The sequence below is a fragment of the Argopecten irradians genome, chromosome 11 (genome assembly GCF_041381155.1).
Source record: "Argopecten irradians isolate NY chromosome 11, Ai_NY, whole genome shotgun sequence".
NCBI lineage: Eukaryota > Metazoa > Mollusca > Bivalvia > Pectinida > Pectinidae > Argopecten > Argopecten irradians.
Genome location: NC_091144.1, coordinates 24,192,068 through 24,218,631, shown reverse-complemented (window position 1 = coordinate 24,218,631; position 26,564 = coordinate 24,192,068). Strand labels below are relative to the sequence as shown.

At 31.8% G+C, this 26,564-nt stretch overlaps 1 protein-coding gene across 1 annotated transcript; it reads left to right on the top strand.

The window, feature by feature from the left end:
- The first annotated feature begins 1,233 nt into the window (after window positions 1-1,233).
- Window positions 1,234-26,013, top strand: LOC138335073 (homeobox protein EMX2-like). The gene is made up of 3 exons (XM_069283976.1): window positions 1,234-2,286; window positions 16,563-16,735; window positions 25,047-26,013. Exons 1-3 carry the CDS (start codon window positions 1,824-1,826, stop codon window positions 25,203-25,205), a joined length of 795 nt encoding a protein of 264 aa, XP_069140077.1. The 5' UTR covers window positions 1,234-1,823; the 3' UTR covers window positions 25,206-26,013.
- The last annotated feature ends 551 nt before the right edge of the window (window positions 26,014-26,564 follow it).

Sequence of the window (26,564 nt, the reverse complement as noted above, 5' to 3'; positions counted from 1 at the left end):
ATTTAAACTAATTTTCGACAATTTTAACAATCAATGAAGACACATTTTATCAACCTTTGTTTTTTTCGTAAATTGGTCGCAATCGTCTTTGGTATACTTTGTAAGAAGATGTTATATATGTAAATCCATCAGTGTACATTAGTTTGAAACATGGTTGAAAGATTTATTCATCATTGAGAACTATTTTCTAAAAAATGTCGTTTTATTTTTGTTTCATGTTATCAAACACGACATCATTAAAAAAAGATGCGTATCTGATTTATTATTTTTATGATTATTTATTTTTGTTATTATATACTGGTGTTTATTGTATTCTTGAAACATTACCATTTGTGATGTTGACTTGTTGAAAAGCGCATTATATTTTATGTCTGTTTTAAAATTATTTTGGTTTGCAAAACTGGGATAATATTTTAATTTAACGTTTAAACTACAGTTCCTTTCAATTATCACCATAAAGCGGAAGTTGATGGAGGGCAAAGGTACACATGACATGAAGACATGTAATGCAGTATTTCATCCTTCATTGTGGTCGTCCATATTTATATATTTATATACATATTTTATCATAGAAAATACAAAATACGTGTTCAAACATTTAGAATTTATTTTTGTCAATTAATCAATTTCATCTCATTTTCATTTAACATGTGATTTAAAGACATACTAAAATAAAACAATTGACTTTTTTATTTGAATATTTCATAACCTGAAATTTTATAAAATTAGAAAAACAAAAATATAGTGTTATTTCAACAAAATGACTTAAAAACGTTTTGTTTCGACATGAAAAAATGCAGATCACTTCTACATTGTACATGTATTAATGGTATTCTAAACATATCGTACCTAGTAAACCCTTCCATATACCTAGTCCCTTTACAAAACTTGTAGTCTAAAATCCTAGGATTGATAACTAACATGTTGGGGAAATAACATAGGTCACAATCTGCCTCGGTAATAATTTATTAGCAAAGGTATATTTAAATCTTGTAGATTTCCTCGCTTCACGTTTTAACATAATTAAATTTCTATCAGTGTGTTCATCAATGTTTGAACAAAATAAACTACGTTATCGTCATGTAGTGAGGGCTGCCCCTATTGAAAACACTATGGTTCAACATATTGTTGTCACAACCCCTATAATTTAAATGACAATGAGAGATTTCAGTACATTGATCGTTTCAGCAGAATATATATAGGGATATCTGGCAACATACGGTTTGTGTAGGTTAGACGTAAACGGTGGATTACTTGAGTTGAAGCGAATACGAAATTTGTTTAAGACAAGAAATACACCATCAGCTAATAGTTGATACATCAGACTGCTATGAACATCGATCCTGTCTATAATTATAATGTGCTGCCACCTATCGGGTTAAATGACCCCCGCAGACGACACAGCATTAACTGGCCAATCACTGTCGCCCAACTGAAACCTATTCACCAGAGGAAACCAGCTCAAAGAAAATGATCGAAAGCAATTCTACTGGCCAGTTAGGATCGTCCGTCAGAGAAAGTGCCATCATATTACAGTAAAAGAGAAGCTGCAGATGTAAAGGTAGACATCATCTGTTGTTGACTCAAGGACAACATTTATCAAAGGAAAAAAGAACATTATTTAGTGTTTTTTTTAATCATTTTATGACGGGAACTTTTCCATTGAAATTTCCGAATTATGTATTTCGGTACATTCTTGATATTGACTTAATAATATATATACAAGAAAACAATCGTATATGAGGTTGACAAGACATTATTAATTTCATGACAATATCAAGTTAAAATTTGTGACAACACTACGTGGAAACAGGAAAGTCAACATGAAGCCGATTTTGCCTGTTCCAAAACACGCTTCAAATGGATTTTCTATAGATTCCTTGATTCATAAAGATACTCGAACCAGCTCGGGTTCCGAACCACAGCACAGCATCTCTAGTTCCGTTCCCTCAGGACTTTCATCTTCAGCGCCGGATGCTGCCCTCATCGCGGGAAGGATCCCACCCTTACACCCGGCATTACCTCCACATGTGCGAAACCTTCTTCTAGCTGAACAATCTCAACTTAACCATAATGATTTACTGACATTACAGAGATCTGCAGCATGGGCGTTTCAAAACACCATGGCCCCGGGGGTAACATCCCTGGGTCGGACACTACCTCCCCCTACAGTTTCAACCCTCAATCCGTTTTATCCCGGACTTTTAGGTGCTAGTCGCGATCCCTCCAATATGTACCCCTGGATGTTAGCAAGACATCCCCAGGGCTTGTTTGGACTTCCTTTCGGTAAGTAAATGTATACATTAAACTGTTTATGATTAATGTTTTTAACATAATGTGTTTAAAGAAATATCGTCAATATTTATTGAATTATTGGGTATGAATGGTATTAGTAATTAATTATTGCACTGGAAATTATTAAAAATACATTCATATCATAAAAAAATTCTAATTTGCAATAAATATTGACGAAATTGTTTACCCTATTTTTCTGTTTCATTCCTCCTTCCAATCTAATATTGTGTTTTATCTAATCTTGTTGTCTCAATTTATTTCTATATGAAGTAAATATGCTTTGTTTCCTGTTTAAACCTTGGCTAGTTTTTTTTATTATGAAAGTTTTAGATTATGTGGTTGCTTGGATATTATATTCAGATAACTATTGTTAAATTTATTTCTATTTTACTTTTCTATCAAAACTTTACAATTATATAAGAAAATGCAATTAATGTATATAAATTATAGTTATATAGTCCATTTGATGTAAATTTAAAAGAAAATAATTGTTTTGAATATTTATGTGAATATAAAATATTAAGAAAAAAATACAAGCTAGAATCATATGGTGCTATGCTATTTTTAAAAGTATCTTTATAAAAATAAAAGGTAATTTATGTTGTAATATTGTTCTACCATTATGTCTGCTAGCATGTTGTTTACGATGACGCCAAGATTGTTCGAACGGTTGAACGCCACATGACCAACACTATTCTCCTGATATCCTGACGCGACTGCAACAATTTTGTGCCTATATATTTTAAAGTTGGGTTCAAAGAGTAATTCATAAAAATATCATGGACAATGTTTAGGTTCATTAATCTTCATATTTAGGCACCTTGATTTCTCCGGCCGGCGGTTCACCCCGGGGTACCAGGCAATAATTACCTGAGGATACAAGGTTTAATCGGCTGGCTAGCCATATATCATGACGTATGACACCAACCAATTATCTTATATTGACTATTAGCAATTTAGAAGAAGTTTTTAATATGGTAAAACGCCAGTACTGTTTTATTCTAGTTTTATGAGGCGTGGGGTAAATTGACCATATTAACAAGAGTATTAGGTAAATTACGTCAATTAAGCAACAAATCATTGGGTGATTTTATAAAGAAACCATTCTTAAAATATGTCGTGATCTCTGACGGAACCCTACTTCAAATATATCATATGTTCAAACTTTTATTCTTGGTCATCGCTAATTCTAAACAACAAACTGTCGTGTGTATGGTGTTTAAGTGAAACACATTATAGAATTACTATCCATGACCCGTATTTCCGGGGTTGAAATCCATTTTCATTATTCAATAAACGCGACCAAATTTATTGTCATTATTCCATACAAAACTATCTCACGTTTAGGAGCAAATAAACTGAAATTAACCATACATAACACGCTTGATCGTTAACAATAATTAAATACATTTTCACGTGTATGATTATTGATCTTTTGGGGTTATTTTTCCGAATGTGAAATTCACAATTGCATTCACAAAGATCAATGGCACACAAAGACATGGCATAAAAATACTTTTTCCCATGCATGTTGCCAAATTATTATCATTTTCTTCTTACATCGCAGCAAATCACAACCGGTTGGGTTTTTTTTATTGTGAAGTATGGCGATGGCGAAAATATATAACCCGCTTTCAGTGAATGATCATGTATAATTTATACACAAAACTAATCTGATGATTTCAATTTAATTTGCAGCAATTCAAATAATATCAATCTTTTGTGATTTTGTTTTTATCTGACAACACCAAGATGGAACAATTATTAAAATTCAAAACCACTTCTTATAAATGGTGTCATGGTTTATGTATTGAGAATTTTAAGCCGTCTAACATACTAACAAATCATTTTGTAACTTAAGAATGAACACCATGTGTGTTTCTAGGTCCTGACACATCACTTGGTGGTATTACTGATTCATTTGCGAGAAAACATCGTTGTTTTGACAAATGTAACATACCGGAAAACTTTTCTCGCCACCCAAAAACAACATTAATTTCTTTCCGACATTTATGTACGGCACTGAAACACTGCTAAAGAGAAAATAACATTTTCTTCAAGTTTCAGTAAGTTTTATCTCTAGTTGCAGTGTCGAATTGTGCTAAAATATATGTTAAAAATATTCATAATTTCTCAGACAGAAATTATTTTGTTCTTAATTGTTGTTTCTGGAATGAATTGCGTTTTGCCGTTTTTTATATACTGCAGTGGCTGGTCAAAAAAATAATATAAAATAGATCCAATTAAGACATTTTCTAAAAAAAGATGTTCTTTTAAATTTATATACTGTGAATAAAATTAAGGTCTATGTAAGTCTTTGTTGTCATCACGTATTATTTTTATTTTGTAAATATATGACATGCGGACAATAAAGAATTTATACTAAAGTAATGACATGGCATAGAAGATAGTGATGTAGATATGTTTATTATATTTATTTCGAATAATAATATCTTATTAATATACAATATACATTTGTTGATAAATTGTGTTAATAACACGATTTTTAAAAAAAATAAAAAAAATACTTATAGTAGATAATAGTAAGTAGTCTATCAATAAATTTCCAAACCTGTTTTTCAAATTTAAGTTTCTTTATATTTTCAGGTTTAGAAAATAAATAATTGCACACTGTGCATTGAAAATAAAGGAAAGACCGATATTTATATAATAAAAATGCATAACAATTTCAAGTGGATACATAATTTATAAATTACTATCAGATATCAAATAAATATAGACAGTTATTAAAATGGATGGCATATAATTATATATAATAATTCTAGAAAGGTTTATTGATATGTAGCTGTGGTAATATCCCTGGTTGATCTGCCAAACGTTTGACTGTCTGTTAGCCCGTTAACAAGGCGTTGATAGTGTTGCTGGTCCCGGGGGATTACTCGCTATGATTTCACAGTTCCTCGTCAAGAGGAAACCCTCTGTATATCAGTTTACCGTGACGTGTTGTCTCCATGGAGGTTTACATTTCAGTGCGAGGGAAATAATAATCAGGAATGAATCTGGCCAGTTCTTACTTAAGTTTTAATTAACAAATGATCAAACGAAGAAAGTCAGTGACGCGCGTCTTGGACGCCGAACCAGGTTCTGAGATAAACGCTCCCCCGGGGAGATGGGCGTGGTTTTGCGGAGATACACAGTGCATTTAAACAATGCAAAGTTGATAGAGTTCGAGAGTTAATTACATGTGTACGACAAGTGTTTTTGATAAAGATAACACAAATTGAATTTAATGATGTGGTCAATTCGACTTACAAAGGAAAGTGTTACTTATTGTACGCTTAGTGTTGTTTTGTTTAGAATGCCTACAGAGGAAATTGGTGTTATTTACTTTAAAATAACTCTTAATTAGACGAAGTAACCAAATTATAAAAGCTTGTTAGGATAGTAATTTCTTTCTATAAAATCATGAAAAGGAAATAAAGTTCCATTTGAAAGTGGAAATAATTCTTCTAAATATAGAATCAAGTTTGACAAGGACAAAGATTAAAATTGAAGTGTGGAAAAATACTAACAATACTATTGTTAAAAATTAATCCTATTTTAAAAATCATTATTCAATTAAATTTCCCGCATGCCCACGAATAGCATATTTATGATAGTCAAATAAAGGTTTCGAAAGTTCCGGTCGTGTGATAAGTAAATATACTCAAATACTTACTCTATAATGGCTAATCACCATTGGTATAGAGGTATCCTTTTAACAACCCTGAAAGGGAGATATATTGTATCTCCCGACAAATGTCTTTAATTTCAAATCAACACACTCCATAAAGAGTTCATTGAAGTTTAAATTTGAATTTATCATTTGGAATACGTGGTTTTGGACAGCAATAGGTAATTAAGGAATGTGAATCAGAATAATACAATTATATTACAAAAACCAACTGCTGTTTAGGTGTAAATAATGTTGATGTGTTTCTATTCAAAGAGCAGTAAACACACATAATTTATATCCCGTTTAACGAAATTTATCTCGTATTTCAAAATTTTTCTTTTCTTTTTTTTTCTTAAATTACCCGCTTGTGTTTACATTTATCGTTTGAAAAATACCCTTCATTCTTCTGACACTTGAAAACACATGATGAAGTTACTGTTTTAAGTTAAACTACATATTATACAAATATATTTGCCTTCCAGCGAGATATCGCTGTAACTTTTAACACAGGTACTGTACTTATGTATTTAAACTTTATGGGTATTTGGCTAATTTGTCATATACGAAATGACATGATAATTATAACTGTTGACTCTGTCCCGGCAATTGATAGCCGTTGATGTAGCCCTTCGTGGGAAAGGCAAAGATGGATCCCACTTAAACGCCAGTAAATATAGGTATCAGGTACATTGTGGGAGATTGGCATACGAATAAGGGCGATTTTACAGTAGTGGTGATTTTCTATGGAAAACACCGTGGTGTCTTTTGTTGGAACACCTCATCGATAAACTCGTACACATAGCGCCCCGAATGTTCCAATGACTTTTATTACCGCTAACACCAGTGGCAATGCGTTTTTGATTGCATCGCCAAGTACGGTGTTTAGGAGGTGAGGGTAGCGTAGCGCGAAGCCCCACACGTTTTTTTGTGAAACCTTAAAACATCTGAAATGAGACGTCTGACTACACTGAAGCACTGAAGGATATATTTCACGCTAGTTCCACTAGGGACTGTTTATTAAAGATCTCATACATTTCAATAAACGTTTTCGGCCTCTCCTACAATCCCTTCTTATCCGTATATTTTGTTGTACTTGAAAGGCTGATCATATAAACTTTTTGTCGTACAAAATACTCAAATGTACTTGACATCCATTTTTTAAACATATGGCTATGACATTCCTTTATCAAATTAAGATAAAAACAGTTTTCTTAGACGTATATATCTAAACCTTTGCCAGATCAATTAATATGCTAGCGTATATATATTTCCCCTGAGTACGCTGTTCCTATTTTGCTAAGAGATTGAAATATTCACTTATAATAACATCCGTATTGACAGTGCGTTTTGTAATGTATAACAAAAATTGCTTACTATCCAATTGGTCTTACAATTTATCACTATGGCGTTTAGAATTCTGACATTTTCAAGCCGTCAGAAACAAATTTTCAAGCACAGTGTTTACCATTGATAGATGATTTAAATGTGTGCAGTGCAGAAATTGAATGGGCGTGGCTGTTTCCTTCAGGTTGTCATAGAGTAATTTGTGGGATAGAACAGTCACACAGATAGGCCAATAGCATGTGTAGATGATTATAATATCAAATTCTATAATGTAAATGTCACGTCGTCATGGAAACAAACTACCTCGCTTACAAAGATCCTAAGAAATAATCTACAAACGATCATCGTATCAAGACGAGAAATGAGTAGTTTTAGAAAAGTGTTTACATGCCGTTATAGATAAAGAACATACGCTCTGTAAAGAATAACACAGGCTTAGATTTTTCAATTATGATTTTCCATGAAATTTGAGAATTCATTAAGCATGCTTATCGCATCAGATATACACCTAAAGGATTGATTTAGCGTAAACACGCAAGTATTAGGTTAATTTGTTGCGCATTAAAGTGGAAATTGCTTTACAATAATTGTTTTGTTTTCGGGACTTAAAGGAATCTAAACATATATCTAACCTTACCGTTTACATGATCGGGATATAAAATTGACAGTTATATATATTTGTCGTTTTATCGTTTATATATCAAGAATTTTCCATTCGATTAAACCTATTTATAAAGACGGAATGAATTAAAGCTGTTCATTTTGTTACATTAATAGAACATATTGCTGAATTTGTGAACCAAATAAAGTAATGTTGATATCATTTTATTGTTTGTAAAAGTATGGAATGTCTATATGGGGAACATTCTATACAAATAGTTATTGTTTGGCAACAATAGCATAGGTCAAATTTATTTTTACAACATCATGATAGGGCTTATCTTAACCATTGACTAATCCACTTAACATGGGTAATGTTAATAAATTGGATGACCAACTTCATACATTGAGCAAAACAATTAGTGTAAAGTACAATCTTTACTAAATCATAACGTCGTGTATAACGTTTATTTCATGTTATAATTTTATCAGTATTTTGATATTTTAGTAAAATAATTGTTATAATGTTCAACAAATTATGACATTGTTAAATTACATTAATTTCAGGCATCTTTATTTCAATATTTGTGATATTTAAATACATATCCAAAACAATGATACAAAAATTTAATTTGCATCAATCACATTTGTTGATCATAATTTTATGCACATGACATTTTCGCACACACACTGACCTAAAATACCATAAACATCTATTTTATAAATAACTTGTCTATTAAGGAAATCCATCAATATGATAATTAACATTTTATTTTTGTATCGAAATTCTTGAAATGCCATTTGTATTTATTTCGATTTTAAATGCACGTTCCATTTGATTTCTTTGACACCTCTAGCAACGTACTATTCTAATGTCACCTTCAGGGAACATTCCTTCTTGTCATATTTATTTATTTGACCTCGTGCGTTAAAATCACACATCTTGGAACAATATTGTGACTGAAAGGGAACATGGCGTCGCATCTGTTACCGGTACTGGCTTTTGCAACTAGATACGACCAGTCGTTGAGGGCAGGCCATTAAACCAAACATATTGTTATTTTTGTTCCAGTAGCTTGAGCACAAAGACAAAATTAATTATCCTAACCAGGACGTGAGCCTGTCAAACTAGAGAAAACGAAAATTAATTAGCGAGACATTGTTCAAAGAAGCTGAATTCATGGCCAGCTTAAGCCGTTCTTCTTGACGCTCAAAATGCATTCACATTTGTATGTTCTATACTGGGTAAGGGTTTAAGCTATTTTCAACGCAACACCTGCGAGGAGTATTTACATAAAATTTGCAAAGTGTGTTTAAAACTGCACGAAAATAATATTCTGAAATATTAAAAGGGAGGATTTAAGCTTGCAGATATAAAAAAGGTAAATTAGGCAATGCTAAGTAGTTAGAATGACTTATGTTGCCAGTTTTTTTTATAAAGAACGTGATAAGAGGTGACCTTCGGTCGCGCGGTTGGTCCGCTTTTGTTTAATCAGCTATAACATGCACAAGAACATTAGCTTCTTTGTAAAGAATCGGCAAATTCATGAGCCGTGCAGTCATTAAATATCAATTGTCAGTTTAATTGTTTATTCTTACAATCTTCAATCGTTTGTTCAAGACAACATTCCTGTGTCTTAACCCACACAAGAGCTTTTCACAGCTTCTTTCTATTGTGTTGGTAAAGGCGATTGGCTTTTTGTGAGCTATCCCGGGTTAAACTTAGCGCCTCATGCCGGTTTGTTTTTAGACCTGACACTCTGTACATAATCAAAGATTGCTTCTATTACCACAAATATGACTGACAATCCTATTTTGGCTGAAATATTTCTGAGCCTATTCATGAAAATCAGTTTCACTGCAAAAATATTTGTATGTAATCTTACAAATTCAGGTAACAAATAAATATATTACTTAAAACTTTAATGGCTCTAACATTATGCATTTCCTAGAGTAAATATTATATGTCTTCAGACGAAACCAGGTGCTCTTGTTTGCTGTAAATGTTTTAAAATGCCACAAGTTAATAACAAAAGAGAAAAAAAGTAATTCTGAGCAACATTCAATCGGGGAAACAGAAACTTTTCGTGGTATTGAGATTCGCCAGTAATCCTGTCCTAATGCTATCTCTAATCGATATATCTAAATGCGCACGATAAAAAGAAACTTCGAATCTCTTTCGCTTGATTTAAGTATTACAAGCTAACTGCCAAAATGACAAAATACAAAATGTTTTATTTGAATGAGAATGAATAATGAATACGATATTCATCCTTAAAAACTTTCACAACTTTTTACATCAAATTTAATATGTACATTCAGATAACAAAAGCTGCGTAGACTTGCATTTAAAAGTGCTCTCGATCTTTTAATCATGTTAATAGGAAGTGTTTATACGACAAATTGTAAAGAATTGTCCTGTAAGACAGTCTGTACCAGTAAGGTCTGGTGTCAGCGTTTATCCTACAGTGTCATATGTACTCGTCAAAAATTCTACGAAATGATGCCAGTAATTTCAATCAACGAACTAAAAGTACAATTTACCCATACCATATATTCTTATTTTGAATATTGAAAATATCTTGAGATCCTTTAATGAAAGGTTGGACGAGACAATTTTCAAACCTCCTCTTGACATCCCAGTATTCAGTGGCACATCGCGCTTGGGTAAGCACTTGTCCAATTACATCCTAATTTCAATGATGAAAGAAAAAAATATATAAAGAAATGTATTTGCTGTGAGCTATTTCGTAAGATTTGAAAGCCTTAAATGATAAAGTGTTGGACAAAGACAGGGCGTTAACCGTTTACCATGGCGTATTGTGACATTCGCCAATAAGTACCGCCACAACCCTCAACCTAATAGGCATCAACATAATCATTATCAGTGACACACTTATTCATCCCTCATAAATGAGGGCAGGAGTCCATTTGTCAGAATTTTGATTTTCAAAAGGAGGTTAAAGGTAGATTAATGATTAACAAAATAGTGGGAAGGAACAATTGTTAAAAGATTCATAGAAATTTCGCCTTACTAATTGCATGACCAGTACTAATTTCTATGAATGTCTTCAAAGACTAATGTAGACCAAAGAACGCTAAATACAACAAGGTCAACATTATTTGCGATGAATCTTCAATATTGTTGATTCAAGACCGGAGAGCAAACATGACCTTCTTAGATGTACTGGGCGCCTTTCCTTACCTCTGTTATCAGTCTAACAATGCCAAAGGGCAAAGGAGCTCCTAGAAATAAGACACAGGTACAAAGTGGACAAAAAATCTTAATTCTACTCAAGAAATAAATGAAAGACTTGAGAAGGAAGAATGGTTGACATTTTCTTCACCGCAAACACTATTTGTTCCTTAGAAAACCGGAAAGGGCAAAAGATTGATAGGGAATCAATAAGAACAAATACTGTATTGTCTAATACTTATTAACCCTGTTTAAGCAAAAGTGATTGATTTTTCCTAATTATAAAATATTCCGAGAGAATTTCTAAGTTTCCATTCTCGTTCCTTCTCTAAAGGGCAAAGGGGTTGCAACGAAGACGTACACACTTCGTAACCCATCGCAGAAGGCTAAATGTCTATTAGGCGAAGACAAACGGGGACTTTTTTCGCAAGGAAAAAGCGTGCTTGCATTTACGGAAAGGGCAAAGGGACATTTAGCAATAAAACTAAGTAGTATATAGAAAAAACACTGGTTCACCTTGATTACGAACTCATAAGAACACATTCTGAGAGTTGATTTGAAACCAAAAACAACCTCATCTATAAATTGAAAAAAATAGTTCGACTAATCTATTTGCATAAGGAGAACGAAAAAAAAATCCACAAAGTATTCTTTATTATTTAAACTGAACATTTACTATTTAAAGATGCTCCACCGCTGATAAATGGTATTGTTTCACTATAAAAAACAAGAACAGACGATTTAGTATTTTTCTTCAATTACGAAAGTTACTTACTTTACATCATTACCATTATTGAAAAGTTTGAGCTTCTAATTTTACTTCAAGTTAAATATATGAAAAAAAATAATTAATTGCATCCCGAAAAAAATCCGTGGCACTATGTCCTATATAGAATGAAGTACTGATTGCGCATGCACCATAGGCAAATTGAATTATTTTATGTTATTTTTTATGTTAATTAGGCATATATATATATGATTAAACGCCAATTACTGTTCAAATGATGAATATCATTTATGCTCTGTCGGCGGTGAAGCATCTTTAAGGATGTATTCTTCTGAGGTTTCAGTCCCGTTAAAGTCTCGTTTCGACATAGATCAAGGAAGTTCTGAGATTTTCAAATACAATCTATCAATATTTGTAGCCATTTGCAAATTTTGTCAAAATAATTCATTTCTATTTTTTGTAGATTTTTTTTATACGGTATTTTTAAGAAACGGCCCATTTGGCGGCTATTTTGAAATGGTGTCTTTTTTCGCTTTGAGCGACAGTTTACCCATTTTTTAATGAAATTGATTTCACTTAAATCATCACTGCGCCAGTATTTTTAGCAGTATTGAGCTAGTTTTTTTTCTGTAAATCTTTACTGGGTTCGTGGTGATTTAAATATTGAGCATTAATGTGTAAAATGAAACACTTTTGGAGCACTTTTAATTTTTACTCTAATGAAACACTTTTGGAGCACTTTTAATTTTTACTCTAAAATACTGAAAAATAACAAATATTCAAATGCAAAAAAGTAAGCACACGGACCCCCCCATTTTCTGCCTGGTTTAGAAAGAACAACCCTTTCCCTGTTGATGTACCAAATAACAACCAAATTTAATACCAGAACTTTTTCTATAAAGGGTGTAAATTTGGCAAAAATGGCTGAAAATTGTGCATTTTGTGGCTCAAAATTAAGGGGTAGGGGTAGCATATGAAAAAATTTATTAGTCTTATTAATAAAAACTGGTATATTAAAAAAAAGACTTCTGCAAAATAAATTCTACAAACATCCATAAATATCAAACACCTCATTAGGAAATTATGGCTTTAATCTCTTGTGAATATGGTCAAAACGGCAAAATTCCTATAAAATCCAATATTTTGTTAACTAAGTATCTTTGAGTGACAATAGCTCAAAACGAGCACACGGACATATGTTTTTTCTTCCATTTTCTTTTATGGCATGAACTCCTATTTCCAAAAATCTATATGAAAAAAAAAGAATTCCAAGACAAGAAAATTTTAACTTCTCAGAGGAGTACATCTTTAACAATAACTTTTTATTTTCTATGTTGTAGAATATAATTGGTCTAGCTTCTGACATGGTATTATTCTTCATCTTTCAAGTCGATGGTTTACTTCTTGGACAATATATCAATGTAAGAGAATGATACATAAGAATAAAAACAACAACAATAAAAAAATAAAAATAAATATCAAATGGTATACAAAATGTATAAATATATAAAAAAATCTTTTAACGTTTCCATACGCCTCTGATACTGAAATTAAAATATCTGAAAGAAATAAAACAGACGTTTTTATTCTTTTTTTTTTTTACTTAATACTAAAATATTTGTTTTATCTACTGAAGTTGGTTCAAATACATAAATTTCCCCTTTTTCATTTTTTTTGTTATCAGTTTTTCTACTGTTTTTACTGCAATGTGTTTTTTTTCTTTCTACCCATACTGGAGAACAAAAGAAGAACAAAACAAATCAAGTACATACATTTTAATGATGATACAAACAATAAAGATAAACACAATTAGACAGAAAACAATGGTTTATTTAATTGATATGTTTCAGAAATAATTAAATCAATAGGTTTTCGTGCGAATAGCATCTGACAATTAGCAGGTCATGATAAGCACCTATTTGACTGTACTGTTAATTGATATGCATAGCATTTAATTTAATCATCGATCTTTTTCGTGAACCCAAGTTAATATCTTTTAACTATTAGAGGGTACGCTCCGTTGGTGCTGACAGAGAAGACAATTAAATGGCTTTGTAATTAATACTAATAACTTGGGAAGGGGCGATAAAGGCTGCAAATTAAGAAAAATATATTTAACATTGCATTGTGTTCTCAGTAGCGCAAAACTCTGATTAAAAACATAATGCTTACCTTAATGACCAATCGATTAAAGCAAAGCGTGTTTGAAGTGCGTTATGGGTGTCGAACAGAAGTCATAAATAACACATTGTTTGGTGCAATTTGTTAAGAACATTGTGAAATTGATAACTCTGCATGAACAATGGGATATTTGAAATAGATAAAACAGAAGCACACTTATTAACAAACGAGAATTTAAATTACAGAAAATGAAGAAAATAGAGTTTCTAGAAATACATAGTTTATGCACATAAATATTTCAAATTGGTCCTTTTTGTGATGAATTTAAACTAAATAATTCAAATTTAGGAAAAAATATATTTAGGAACGGGCGTGTTTTATTAATGCATGCATGGCTTATTGTAAATAAAAAATTCGCGAATACTTTTTTTTCTTTTTTTTTTTTTTCTCTTTTTTAACTTTAACATATTTGCCAATACATTTATTCGCGATCAAGGCCTGTTATGTGTTAAATATGAAATAACATTTTCTGGGTTAATTTTGCGAAGTTTGAATTTGCGTTTGAGCTTTCTCAAGAACTTCCGTGAAAATATGCATCTCACAAAAATGAAGTCGTTTACAATGTAAGGCATTTGATCTAAAAGTGAACAGAATTTCCCACGGAGAAATTACACCGAAAATATTTTTTGTATAATCTGTCTAGCGTGTCATTGTCGTCCAATTTTCAAGCATTTAGTATTTTCCATAACAATACCATTTTCTGTACAAATTGTTTAGTTTTACTGCTTGCGTGTTCCACATGCTTAGCAGATTTCTCACCCTATCACAAACCTTTAAATGACTCAGAATTATAAGTACCACTGTATTGTCTATTTGCGAGTAAAACGTGTGATTACCAAGGCTATATATCCTTATTTAGTCGTACATTTAGACTACATTTATCCGCGGTGACAATGCTAATTTTGGGAGTAAGAGTTATACGTTATGGAAACTGGCGGTAATTGTGACTTACTTGTACAAACCTTATACGAACACGACGGGATAATTAGCTAGAAGTAATATGTGGGAGGGGGACCACAGGAAGCCATTATCTTTCTTTTAGATGTTAGCCAATGACGTTCATTAGGGGTGAGGGAATATATGGCTTTGTCGATTGTAGATAAGTTTAGGCATGAAATCCAAGCCGATCTCTGACGCAGTGATCAGGGTATGCCTACCGCATACCACAGGTCGAGCTATATATGACTCTTTCAAGTTCGAATCAAAACTGATGAAGAAATTATCAGTGGATAATGTCCATCATTTTTTCACATCGATCACTTTTATCTAAAAATTGTTAACTAAAATTATATCGTATCTGATGCAGAAACAGATTAAAATATATAAGAAGAAGGCTTATATAGGCTTAGCCTGTTTCCCAACCTATTGATAATATTCAATAAAATTGGTTGAAATGAAAAAATAAATTATATCATTTTTTAATCATTATTTCGAAAAAATGATCAAAAAGAAACTACAAAACAACTATTTTTTAATTGTGTTATAATTATATTCTAAATACAATTTTATTGACTTAATCATATCTTTCCTTGATTTTCGAAATTCAAAATATAACAACAGTACATTAATTTCCCTTTTCATTGCCAAAAAGGAGACCAGAGTCTCTTTGGATTATTGTATTTCACCCTTATTGTTTTAATACAACAGTGAATATTTGAAAAGAAATATCAATATGAAAATTTGACAATTTTGACATATTACTAACCAACTAGGTACTTGCAAATAACAAAAATGATATATACGAAGAGTGTTTCAACCTGTGCACATATAAAAAAACATGTTTAATTAAATCTAATCAATCAAAATCAAAACAGCATTTAAATCAATTTCCATTGACGCATTAAACATTTACGGATACAAGGTATAACATATTTCCAGGAAACCTCTTCCGTGTAACTGCTATCTGTAAAATAGAGTCATATTTCAGATGAAAGAAACCACGCAAATATCGATATTATTGAAACCGAAACACCAATTAATTAGAATTAACGTGATTTACTTCGAATCAGGACGAGTATTTAACCAAAAACAGAACTAAATCCCACTTTCGATTTAGCGAAGATAGAGACCATTCCTAACAAACCATAACACCAATATCAGGCTAATTGTGATGAATAGCTTTGTCACAAACGCACAATAATTAAAAAAAATAAAATCAATTTAGCGACGCTGTAGACAAAAGAATCATGACGTTTATGACTAATGGAAGTCAGAACCATGTCAATAAAATATTGAATGTGACCTTTCAAAAAGGAACGTAACACACTTCATTATTTGAACATTACTGATAAATCTATTTATGATGTATACTTTAATTTTCATTTTCAAAACAATACTAACCAATTGATTGGATCTATTTGTGGATAAAAGTTCAAATATTGTTTTAATGGTTCTATATCAATTTCAACTCCCTAAAATGCTTACTTCGTAATAATAAATATTGTATTTGTTTTCATCCCAGGACAATCAAATTATCATGAAAAACATAAAGTACGCTATTTTAATATAACTGAATAGTATACATTAATTTTCCTTTGTTTTAGGTCATCAAGATCCAAGCTTTTATTTTCATCCATACCGAAAACCAAAGCGCATCAGGACAGCGTTTTCACCTTCACAACTACTAAAATTAGAGCACGCATTCGAAAAGAATCATTATGTTGTTGGCCAGGAAAGGAAGGATTTGGCAGCCAAATTAGGATTGACGGAGACCCAGGTGAGAATCCATTATTATAAATTACTTTACATTATGTTTATCTTGAAGCTCAAGTACAGAATTTATGGGTTTGCTATTTAATGTTTTTTATGTATTGGGAAAGTTTTGAAAGACAAACATCCCATGTTACAAAAAATATTCATTTCCAGAAAGAGTAAAAAAAACCCAAGAGAATTCTTAGAAAAGTTATGGTAATACAATGAAGATTTAAAGACTATCGTAAAGAATTATTGGTCTGTCAGTCAAAATTAGCTTTTTCTTTGATTCACTCAAATATTTTGACATAGGTAAGGCACTTCAAGCACTTATATGACCTATTGGTCCAGTTTAAAAGTACGCTATGTGCACTTTTAGTGTATATTTGCTATACCAATTTAAGTAAACAACATGCCTTCTTTGTTAACATATCCTATTTTCAAGCGGCCCGAATAAATCTGATATGTTTCTGTAACTAATTTATCCGTGAACTCATTTCAGCGTATATCCTATCTGGATGGGGATGGAAAATGGTATATAAAGGAAAATGTTACAAATATAAAAATCAGAACTTTAAAAAAAAAAAAAAAATAGAAATGTCACATAAATGATAAATCTTGCAAATTGTGTCAATTCTAATACACCTATTCACATTTAGGTTATTCGTAATAAGTAAGTTTGAATTACTCGGTTTTACCCCCTAATAATCTCTCATTTAATTCGAATGTGTTTATAAATTGTTTGTTTTTGTTTCGGTTCATATTTCCCAAAGGATGAGATAAAGCACTTAACAAAAGTACATCCTATGCATTCTTGTGTCTGATTCAAATCATGGAGAGTTAAATGGTCAAATTTATGTTGATATTATATAAATGCGTAAGATTCAGAATGGATTTTTTATGTTGATATTATAACATAATGCGTTCGATTCAGAATGGACTATTTATCTCCAGCGCAATGACAATTGTCGTTCTTGCTACTGGTCTGTGATTTAAAGTCCGCGATAAAACAGTATGTCCACTCAACACACATAAGGGGGTCTTTTGCCCCGCAACATTATCTTTCATACAATTAAAATAAATTGATCAGCCCGGCCGCCCTCACTATAAAGTCACAGTGTATGTGATACAGTGTGTTGATCTGCCATAGTAATGATCAAATAATACAATAGTACAACTCATCCTTCATTTCCTGTGACACTCAACCATGATCAATATAAAGTGTCACTGATAAAATAATAGGAGGGAAAAATATGTACAACTGTTCTTTGTGTGAAATCATATTAAGAAAATTTCCTAAATGCAAAGTTTGTATGCCAAAAACTAACGGAATAGAAGTTTTACACTTTTGATTAGGTACAGGATGAAAGTAGAATAAAGAATATGTTATTTTATAATCACATAAATGTGATAGACGTGATGGAAATATGAATAAAAAACAAAATAAGATCATAGATGTTGTATATACTCATTGGCAACAAATTAATGCTTCCACTATTTTTTAGATCAGTAATCGGTTGCATATGAAGCCTTTGTTGTTTTTGATGAACACAATACAAACTTAGTTCTAGGAGAAAATCAGCACAACAGAACGAGCCATTACATCTTTTCTTGCTTAAAACGCGCAAAATGAAAGTTAATGTTTATCATAGTTCTGATCCTCTTGGTCTGTCGCGATATGAACACCTCTACGAATGCGTCCCGACCCTCCGTTATGACATCCTCAATCTGAGCACCATTCTGTGTTCCCAACATCGATCCACCGTATCGTCCATCCGTGATTCCTTTATACTCTTAATACGGATATTTTTCGCCCGAAATTACTTTATCATGTTTTAAAAGACTGCTAATAGAGAAGGCAACAGGGCTGATTGAGTCGACAACTGTTTGGTATAGCACCCTGTGGACTTTACCATTTCGTCGCTGATGAGAGATTAAACACGACGCGATAGACCTGAAAATTCAGCTTACCGTGTTGGCATTGCGATGATTTTAGATTCGAAGGAATTATAATGGAAGATAAACAAACATTTGAAAAAAAACCGGCAAATGAAGACCTTATTGTCACCTTATATAGAAACAATATTGCTTAATATTTTGAATTTCTTTTGAAGTGCACTTTTTATGCATAGCAACACTGATCAACCTTAGAGGGTAGAAGCTCATCTCTAAATCCTCCGCATTTCGTGAATTGAAAAGAAAACATTTAATGCTTTGTTTTGTGAATTTGTAAACAATTATAAATTTATATGCAAAATAAATCAAAATATCTTTTTTCGTCTCGATGCAGTCATCCGATTGATTCCGAAAGCAGATTGATACAAGAAAATCAATAAAAATAAATAATTAAAAAAAAAATCACAACAACAAATACAAATTCAAAATATGAAAAAAACACAAAAATCAAACAAAAACAAAAAACACCAACAACAGAATACCAACAAAAACAATATATTTCACAAGTTAAAACAATTTAGAATAGTTTTAAGGCCTTTGGAAACGTAAGGAAAATAAAACTGTCATGTTTTGGAAAAGAATATAAGATAAAAGATGATAATCACAATACCGATAATCACAATACCGATTTTTTAATTAAGCAACTTCTAAAGCATATCACCTAAATTAGTTTCTTTTTCGGCCAAAATATTTATCTATGATCGTTCTACATGTATTCATAAAAAATACTCAGAAGTATTACAAAAAGAGATAACCAAAATGTATTTTGATGTATTTGTGATGAAAAATGCCACGTGACTATTGGAGTCTCCTAGAGAGCCCTTTGGTTACTAAAACAAACTAGAACATCTGACGAAAGCAAAACTGTTCTGTTCAACACCAAATTGCTTGATGAATGTAGTTCTTTGGAAAAGTAATTTGTTTAACCGTGAGAAACCAAATAGAGGTAATTGAACTTATTTAAATTTATACTCATTGCACCGAGAGTCTAAGAAACACTCCGTCCTTGTATTATGTAACGTGGTACCGGGGAAAGAAACAAATAGCCCGGTAATTAAATTAGGCCCTTGCTTACAAAGTGGTGTTTGATACATAGATAAGCGTGCTAAAATAGTCTATAATAGATTTTTTCTGAGAGCTCATGACAAATAAGTGGTAGGCTCTCAATGCCTAACTACTGCACGGATCAATGACGCCCGAAACAAACGTTCAAATGACTCTACAGAAATCGGTGTAATCTTGATCAGAGGTCGCTGACGAACTGCCATACAACCTAATTAGACGCACTCGAGAATTCATTAAGCTTACGAAATGTGCAATGTAATGGAAAAATGTAGTGTGTTTTTCCTTCCTACTGTAAAGCCTTCAGGTTGAATATAACAATACTATTTTCATAAAATGAACAGCAAAATGCCATTCGAGTCTTTTATGAATTTGACTTTTGACACGAAAACAATATACCTCCGCGATTGTGTTACACACATTTCTGTCATCCCAATATTCCTACGCAGGGTGGATACCTTGATAATTAATGCTAATATATTAATAACACTTCAGCAACGACATGATGAATCAATTTTTGGCATGGGATTATCTTCACACGATTCAAAACTTATCAGGGTAATACAGAGTAATGAGCAATAAGCATGTCAATATACAACGCATAAATGTCATTCAAATTAGCAATATACACGTTGAGTGATTGACAAAACAATAAGGTGTGTCCTCGAAGCAGATAATTTGACGCACACAGGTGAGACAGGCGCTGTTAACTACATAAACAGGTGGGCTTAGCTGGGAGACAATGACGTCTTGTCACTCAGCAAGGTTCAGGGGTTAAATATTTTATAGAAACTGAAGTCTTGTTGTGATAAACAAATCTTTAAGTTAGGTAACACGCCATATTATATATAAAAACGAGGAGTTTAGACACAACATGCATATGCAGATATTGCTAAGAGATATCTCTTTATGACGCATGCAATCTTATTTCAACTTTATACAGGTAATTTATCATTAGTGAATGGTTCGGTAATCGTGTAGACATTTATTTTCGAGGGTTGACATTTTCACGATTGAGCATTTTGTTTTAGATTTTTTTCACAAATATATATATATAAGTATATATAATAGGTATATTATTTTAACAATAATATATCCGTGGACTCACGATTTCATTTGTATTTTGTAAAATCTCGAATATATAGTTCTGGCAAAAAGTTCTGGTTAATACCAAGCAAGAATAATTATGTATGCATTATTTTTGTCGCGATTATTGTACTCTAAAGCGCGTATATTTTTGTAAAAAAAACACCTTACAAGTGTAAAGATTACGACGTGACTTAAATTATTACAGTTATAAAATAACATAAACATATTTACTACTGTTGTTATTATGGGTTGTTTTTGTCCTATTTATCTGAATGATGTACAAGGGTTTCTTCTAATAAATTGTTTGTAATTATACAGATGTTGACGGGGCGGCAAATGTGATAATATTTCATACACTATGATAGTTAGCATAAATAAAATAAATAAATAAAACAAAATTAATTACGATGTTAATGATAATTATATTTCTACGATTAAAAAGTCAATTAAGTGCGCTGTAAAAGATATATATTTATATATAAGAAAAGATGATAAATCTAAACTTGAAAAAAGAAGCACAAAGTTTAAAAATGAGTTAAGTAATGGAATATTTTTAACCCATACTTATCGCCATGTGTTTTATCGCAAATGTTGCGTTAATGTATATTCATATAAAGTTGATGTACAGATATTATTCATTAACACAATTTACATTTATAATAAGTCCAGTCAGGACCACATGACAGCAGAAAGGATGTCTATTTTGTATGATGAATAATTATAATTTGTCGTGCAATATGTTAATATAGTAATTCATAACTATGTAAATTATAGCTATTAATAATATTCAACATAACGTCGTACATTTTTACTTGATATTTATACATTGTATCCGTTTTAAATATTGAGTCCATTTATAAAAGAACGAGATAAGAAAACACATATATCTTACATAAAATACACGTTTGTGTTGGTAATATTAACATTACGGACAAATAAGTTGTTAATTGTTCTAGACCCTTTATCTTAAAGACACAAACACACACAAACAAAACCAAATTACATGTTAAAGACGTTCACATACATTTTATAAAACCTATAGACATTTTTGTTCCTAAAATAGGTATTGAAGATCGTCTAATAATCAATTACACGTTAGAAATCAATTAAGACATATGATCATATTAAATATGTTTCATTTTTGTTTTGATTCTGTTAATAATGTCGATAAAGAATATTAAGTAGTGTTGATATGTTGATTGCATCTTATATTGTTTACATTGAACCACAGATGATGTTCTCTGCACAGCTTTTCAATAATTTGTGTTTCACTTTTTATCATTTTATCATAGAAATGTGCGTAAAGTTTAATTATCATTCTATTGATTTTATTAGCTATCGGTATTTTAAATATAAATTGACATTTTCACGGAACTAGACTACTGGGTCTATTTAAGGAAATAAAGCAATGTTGCAGATATATATGGTTTAAATAAATAATCTAGGTAATGGCGATTGAATCAATAAATCAAAACTGTTTAGATAAGGAAGACTTTTGGTGCATCTTTAATATAACTCTGATTCTCTCTGTGGGACATCATCACAAATAGCATTAATAAATTTATTTTGAATAAGCAAAAATATCCGTCCTGAACTTTGCTTTATTGTAGTCTTGTTTCGTGTTTAAGACTGAATATATTTGTGCAAAATATTCCGTATTCATGAGCACAAACAAGGTGGACTTCCAGCTATCCGAGTAAGATATATATACTGCATTATATGACATTAGATTTAAACTCTTCCTAAATCGCACACTTTCCTGTTGAGTGGTGTCTTATTACGCGCGTGATAAATGATAAATAACGTTAGTCCTACTGGCTGAAATACTGTTCCTGTGATAAAGAATATGTCGCTCCATTCACCATTTATAACCTTAATAGGCTCATTTCAGAAGAAGTTATTACCCTACCTAAGAACGTAATCTTTAAAACGGCTGGATTCCAACAGATTATAGAGTGTCAATCTCACCCGGAGCATGGACACCGCAGAGGTCTATTCCAAAGTCCGAATAACCTTAAAATCATATTTCAATAACTTTAATAATGTGCCACAAATTTTATTACAATCGGGCCCTAATCCATTTAATTTGGCATTATTCTGACGGCAGGGGTTGTTTGTCTGTCCGCACGATAGGGTTTTGGTACTAAAACACGAGTCGGTACGAACGAGATGAATCAACACAGACTAGCCTATCACGTTACCTCGTACATCACAGGGACAACGACCCATGTCACACCTTTCACACGCCACAACCATTTGGAAGATAATTTCAATTTCATCAAGTGCAAATTTGTAAAATTTAAGATTCAAAATTGAATATAACAATCAGCATTTAATACACAAACAAGGCATTCTTTTGTGGCACTTCACGTTTTGGTGAAATATGAGATGGTCTGTTCGTGGAATGTCCATTACTCCCAAATTGTCAGTGGCCTTTCTTTAGTTTATTTGAAATGTTGTTCCGGATAGACTTCAAAGTATAGCAAATAATACGATTTTCTGCGAGGTGAGGCTGTGTAGACTCTCTTGTATTCCATTATTATAATGAAAAACGTTGATAAAAGTTTGGAACTAGAATATATGAATTTAGCATCAGCAAACAAAGACTACATGTTGACACTGAAGCAGGTAAAGATATGGTTATAGACCATATTTAGGCAATTTAAGATTATGACTTCAGCTGAAATGTCTGTGTCTATTAAAAGTGTTTGTATAATATTCAGCATGCTTCTTACATATTCTCTTCGTGAACAGCCTTAATAAGATTTAAAAGATGTAATGCTTTGAAAAATAAACATGATCTTCAGTATTCTTTTTGAAAAAAATTCTACCAAAGTATCTTGCAAGATTGATTTAGTTTTAATTGGAATAAACCAACGTCTAATATACGAAAGGTCTTACTTCATTTAGGTAGTCACAGACCACAGGAATTTTAATCTACTTTTTTCAGAACTAGTTTTGAACTGTGCCGCTATTGAACGTTTGATATCGGTTCCGATCTACTCAAATTATCAGCAAGAGGTTATGGCGTTATATAAGAGTATTTAATCTCCAGTTTGGTGCTATTGTCCCGATTTCCCTGTGAACACATTGGTTCTCGTTATACAAACACCTCTATTGGCACCTTTGGGTCTTTAGTGGTAATTCGACAAATTGTCAATTCATATAAATTTCTAATAGTTTCACTCACGTCTCATGGTTTTTATGCATATTGAATGCCAAAAACTGCTTTTATTAAGTTTGAAAAACCTCTTAAGGTTTCGAAGACCTTTCAGCGTGACGGTTATGGAGAGTGTCAGAGCAACCCCTGTACCTCTATTACCGCCAACCTAGACAAGGCGTTCGTGTTACGACAAAGACTGCCAAGATTGCTGGTCGCCTCATAGCCTTTGATGGTCAAAATATATTTAGAAAAAGGGATATGACATGTTTAGTGGATAAATTAACAAATATCGAATTTCTCTGATATCAATAGGGTCGCGATGATTGCATTTTAATTCGCCGATTTCAGTTTATGTTATATTTTCAAAGATATTTCAATAAACCTCCCTGAAAGTCATGAAAGTTCAAAGACATCGCTTATATTCTATTCCTGCTATTTTGAACGAAAGACGTAATTCATTTTTCCATAATTAGTTCGTTATAATTAATTGAGATGCGAACAAAGTGTTTTAGTTCAACTTTCCATAATTTTCATTCACTAATTTCTATTTAAATGTTCTTCTATTCATAAAGAATATCATTATTTTGATGTCAACCGGATGAACTGATTACAAACACTATTGCGTATTCTATCAATAGCAATAACTGTCAGCATTCTGAATTTAAATGTCATAATATTTGAAATGATAAATATGTTTTGATTTCCAAGCAATACAATGGCTGTGAAATAAATTAAAGTAATTTGTGGCATACGGTGTTGCTTTCGCCCGGCACCATTAAGGGCATGATTATTTGTGCGGTACAATTACATACACCACAACACAAAATACATCGCATTACATTTACCATAATGAAGTAATTCAGACTAAATGATAAGAAGATTGGTTGAAAAAAGTCAACACCGCATTCATTCTTAATAAGCTAAAGAGTTCATTGCAGACGAGTCTATGAAAAGATCTGTAGGAAAGAAATATATTGAAATATGCCAACTTTTATGTAATTGTACCATATAACAAAATCCGGAAATATTGAGACGATGATAATAAGCATATTCTTATTTATTACAGGTGAAGGTTTGGTTCCAAAACAGACGAACAAAGTTCAAGAGAGTAAAGAGCGATGACGACGAGAATCAAGACGATGCAGAAGGACAACACCAGGATGACATTAATGTCACCGACTTCCACGAGGGGGCGTCAGAATCGGAGAGCGAGGAAAACGAATAGTGCCGTGTGCAAATAAATGTTAGAAAATATACCGAATAGTGCAAATGAGTTCCACTTCAAATCATGTGTTTACATACAGATCATTCACGAATGTATGACGTTATGAGCTAAACTGACTCTTGATGTTTATAGACTGCTATTGCAGAGCATGCTCAAATCAAATAGAAGACTGATCGAGATATTTTACACCAAACTCGCTCATATAGAGAGTGGATACGAGTGATGTGAAAGAGAACCATATATTATATAATAAGATTATTCTTTTGCATAGAAGTGATTATAGGTTTTAAAAAAATCCTTTTCTGAATTCCATTTGTCGATTGATATTATTATTTTATTAACAATGATAACTGTTGTGTGATATGAACTCATGAGATATTGAAACGATAACAACAGCATTTAAACTGACACTGTCCGTAGTTGTGTTACCTCAGGGATATATATGCAATACATTAGGAAACTTAATGGTGTGATTTAGAAGGTATGACTAGGGTCGATCATCTGGTCATGGACATGACGTTAGAAGTGTACATATAAAGCTACATGTAGATAGTTATTGTTTCGTTTTAAGAACCATATCTACCTTTTAGAATAATTTCCTGGAAATAGTTTGTCAATGGGATAAAGAATGTGTATGGTAATTTGCGTTTTGAAATATGAGCATGGCCTGTGTTCAGAGATAGTATTTTACCGAAATCTATGTATTCTAGTGTGTGTCTATCTACACCAATTTACCCCGAAATTCTTTCTATTGTTTTCACCTCTTATTTTGCCAGATGTGCTTCACATTATAAATAAAATAAATGTATAGAATAAAAAATGTGGTTTCAAGTTTTATATTTGATGAAAATAAGCACAAATCATGAAATACTGTCATTGGCAAGGTAGTTTAAACATTTTAATGGATCTTTGAATAAAACAAATATATTGTTATATATATATTAACGCCTACGCAAACATTTATATTGATAATATAATCGAATGTATCCAATGACAAACTTCATCACCTGTATGATAAAAAACAAAAAAATGAAATGACATGTATTTTATGCATTGAGCTTATTATTAATTTCATCACCATGCATTATTGATATGAGTTTAGAAGGGACCACGGATAGTAAGTTAATAACACATATACTGCAAAACAAAATAAAACAAATACACGCGAACAAGTGTTGTACGAAGTTTTCTAACAAGAAATGAGGACTACTACAGCTAATCTCAGGAAAAATGTCATCTTAAAGCACAATTTGCATTTTGCTTTTATGTAGTATCATTTAAGGAAGATTAGTTAATATTTTGGATAAAGATGTTGCATACTGGTCACAACTGTGTTTTGATTTTTTCTTCAGTTGTTCG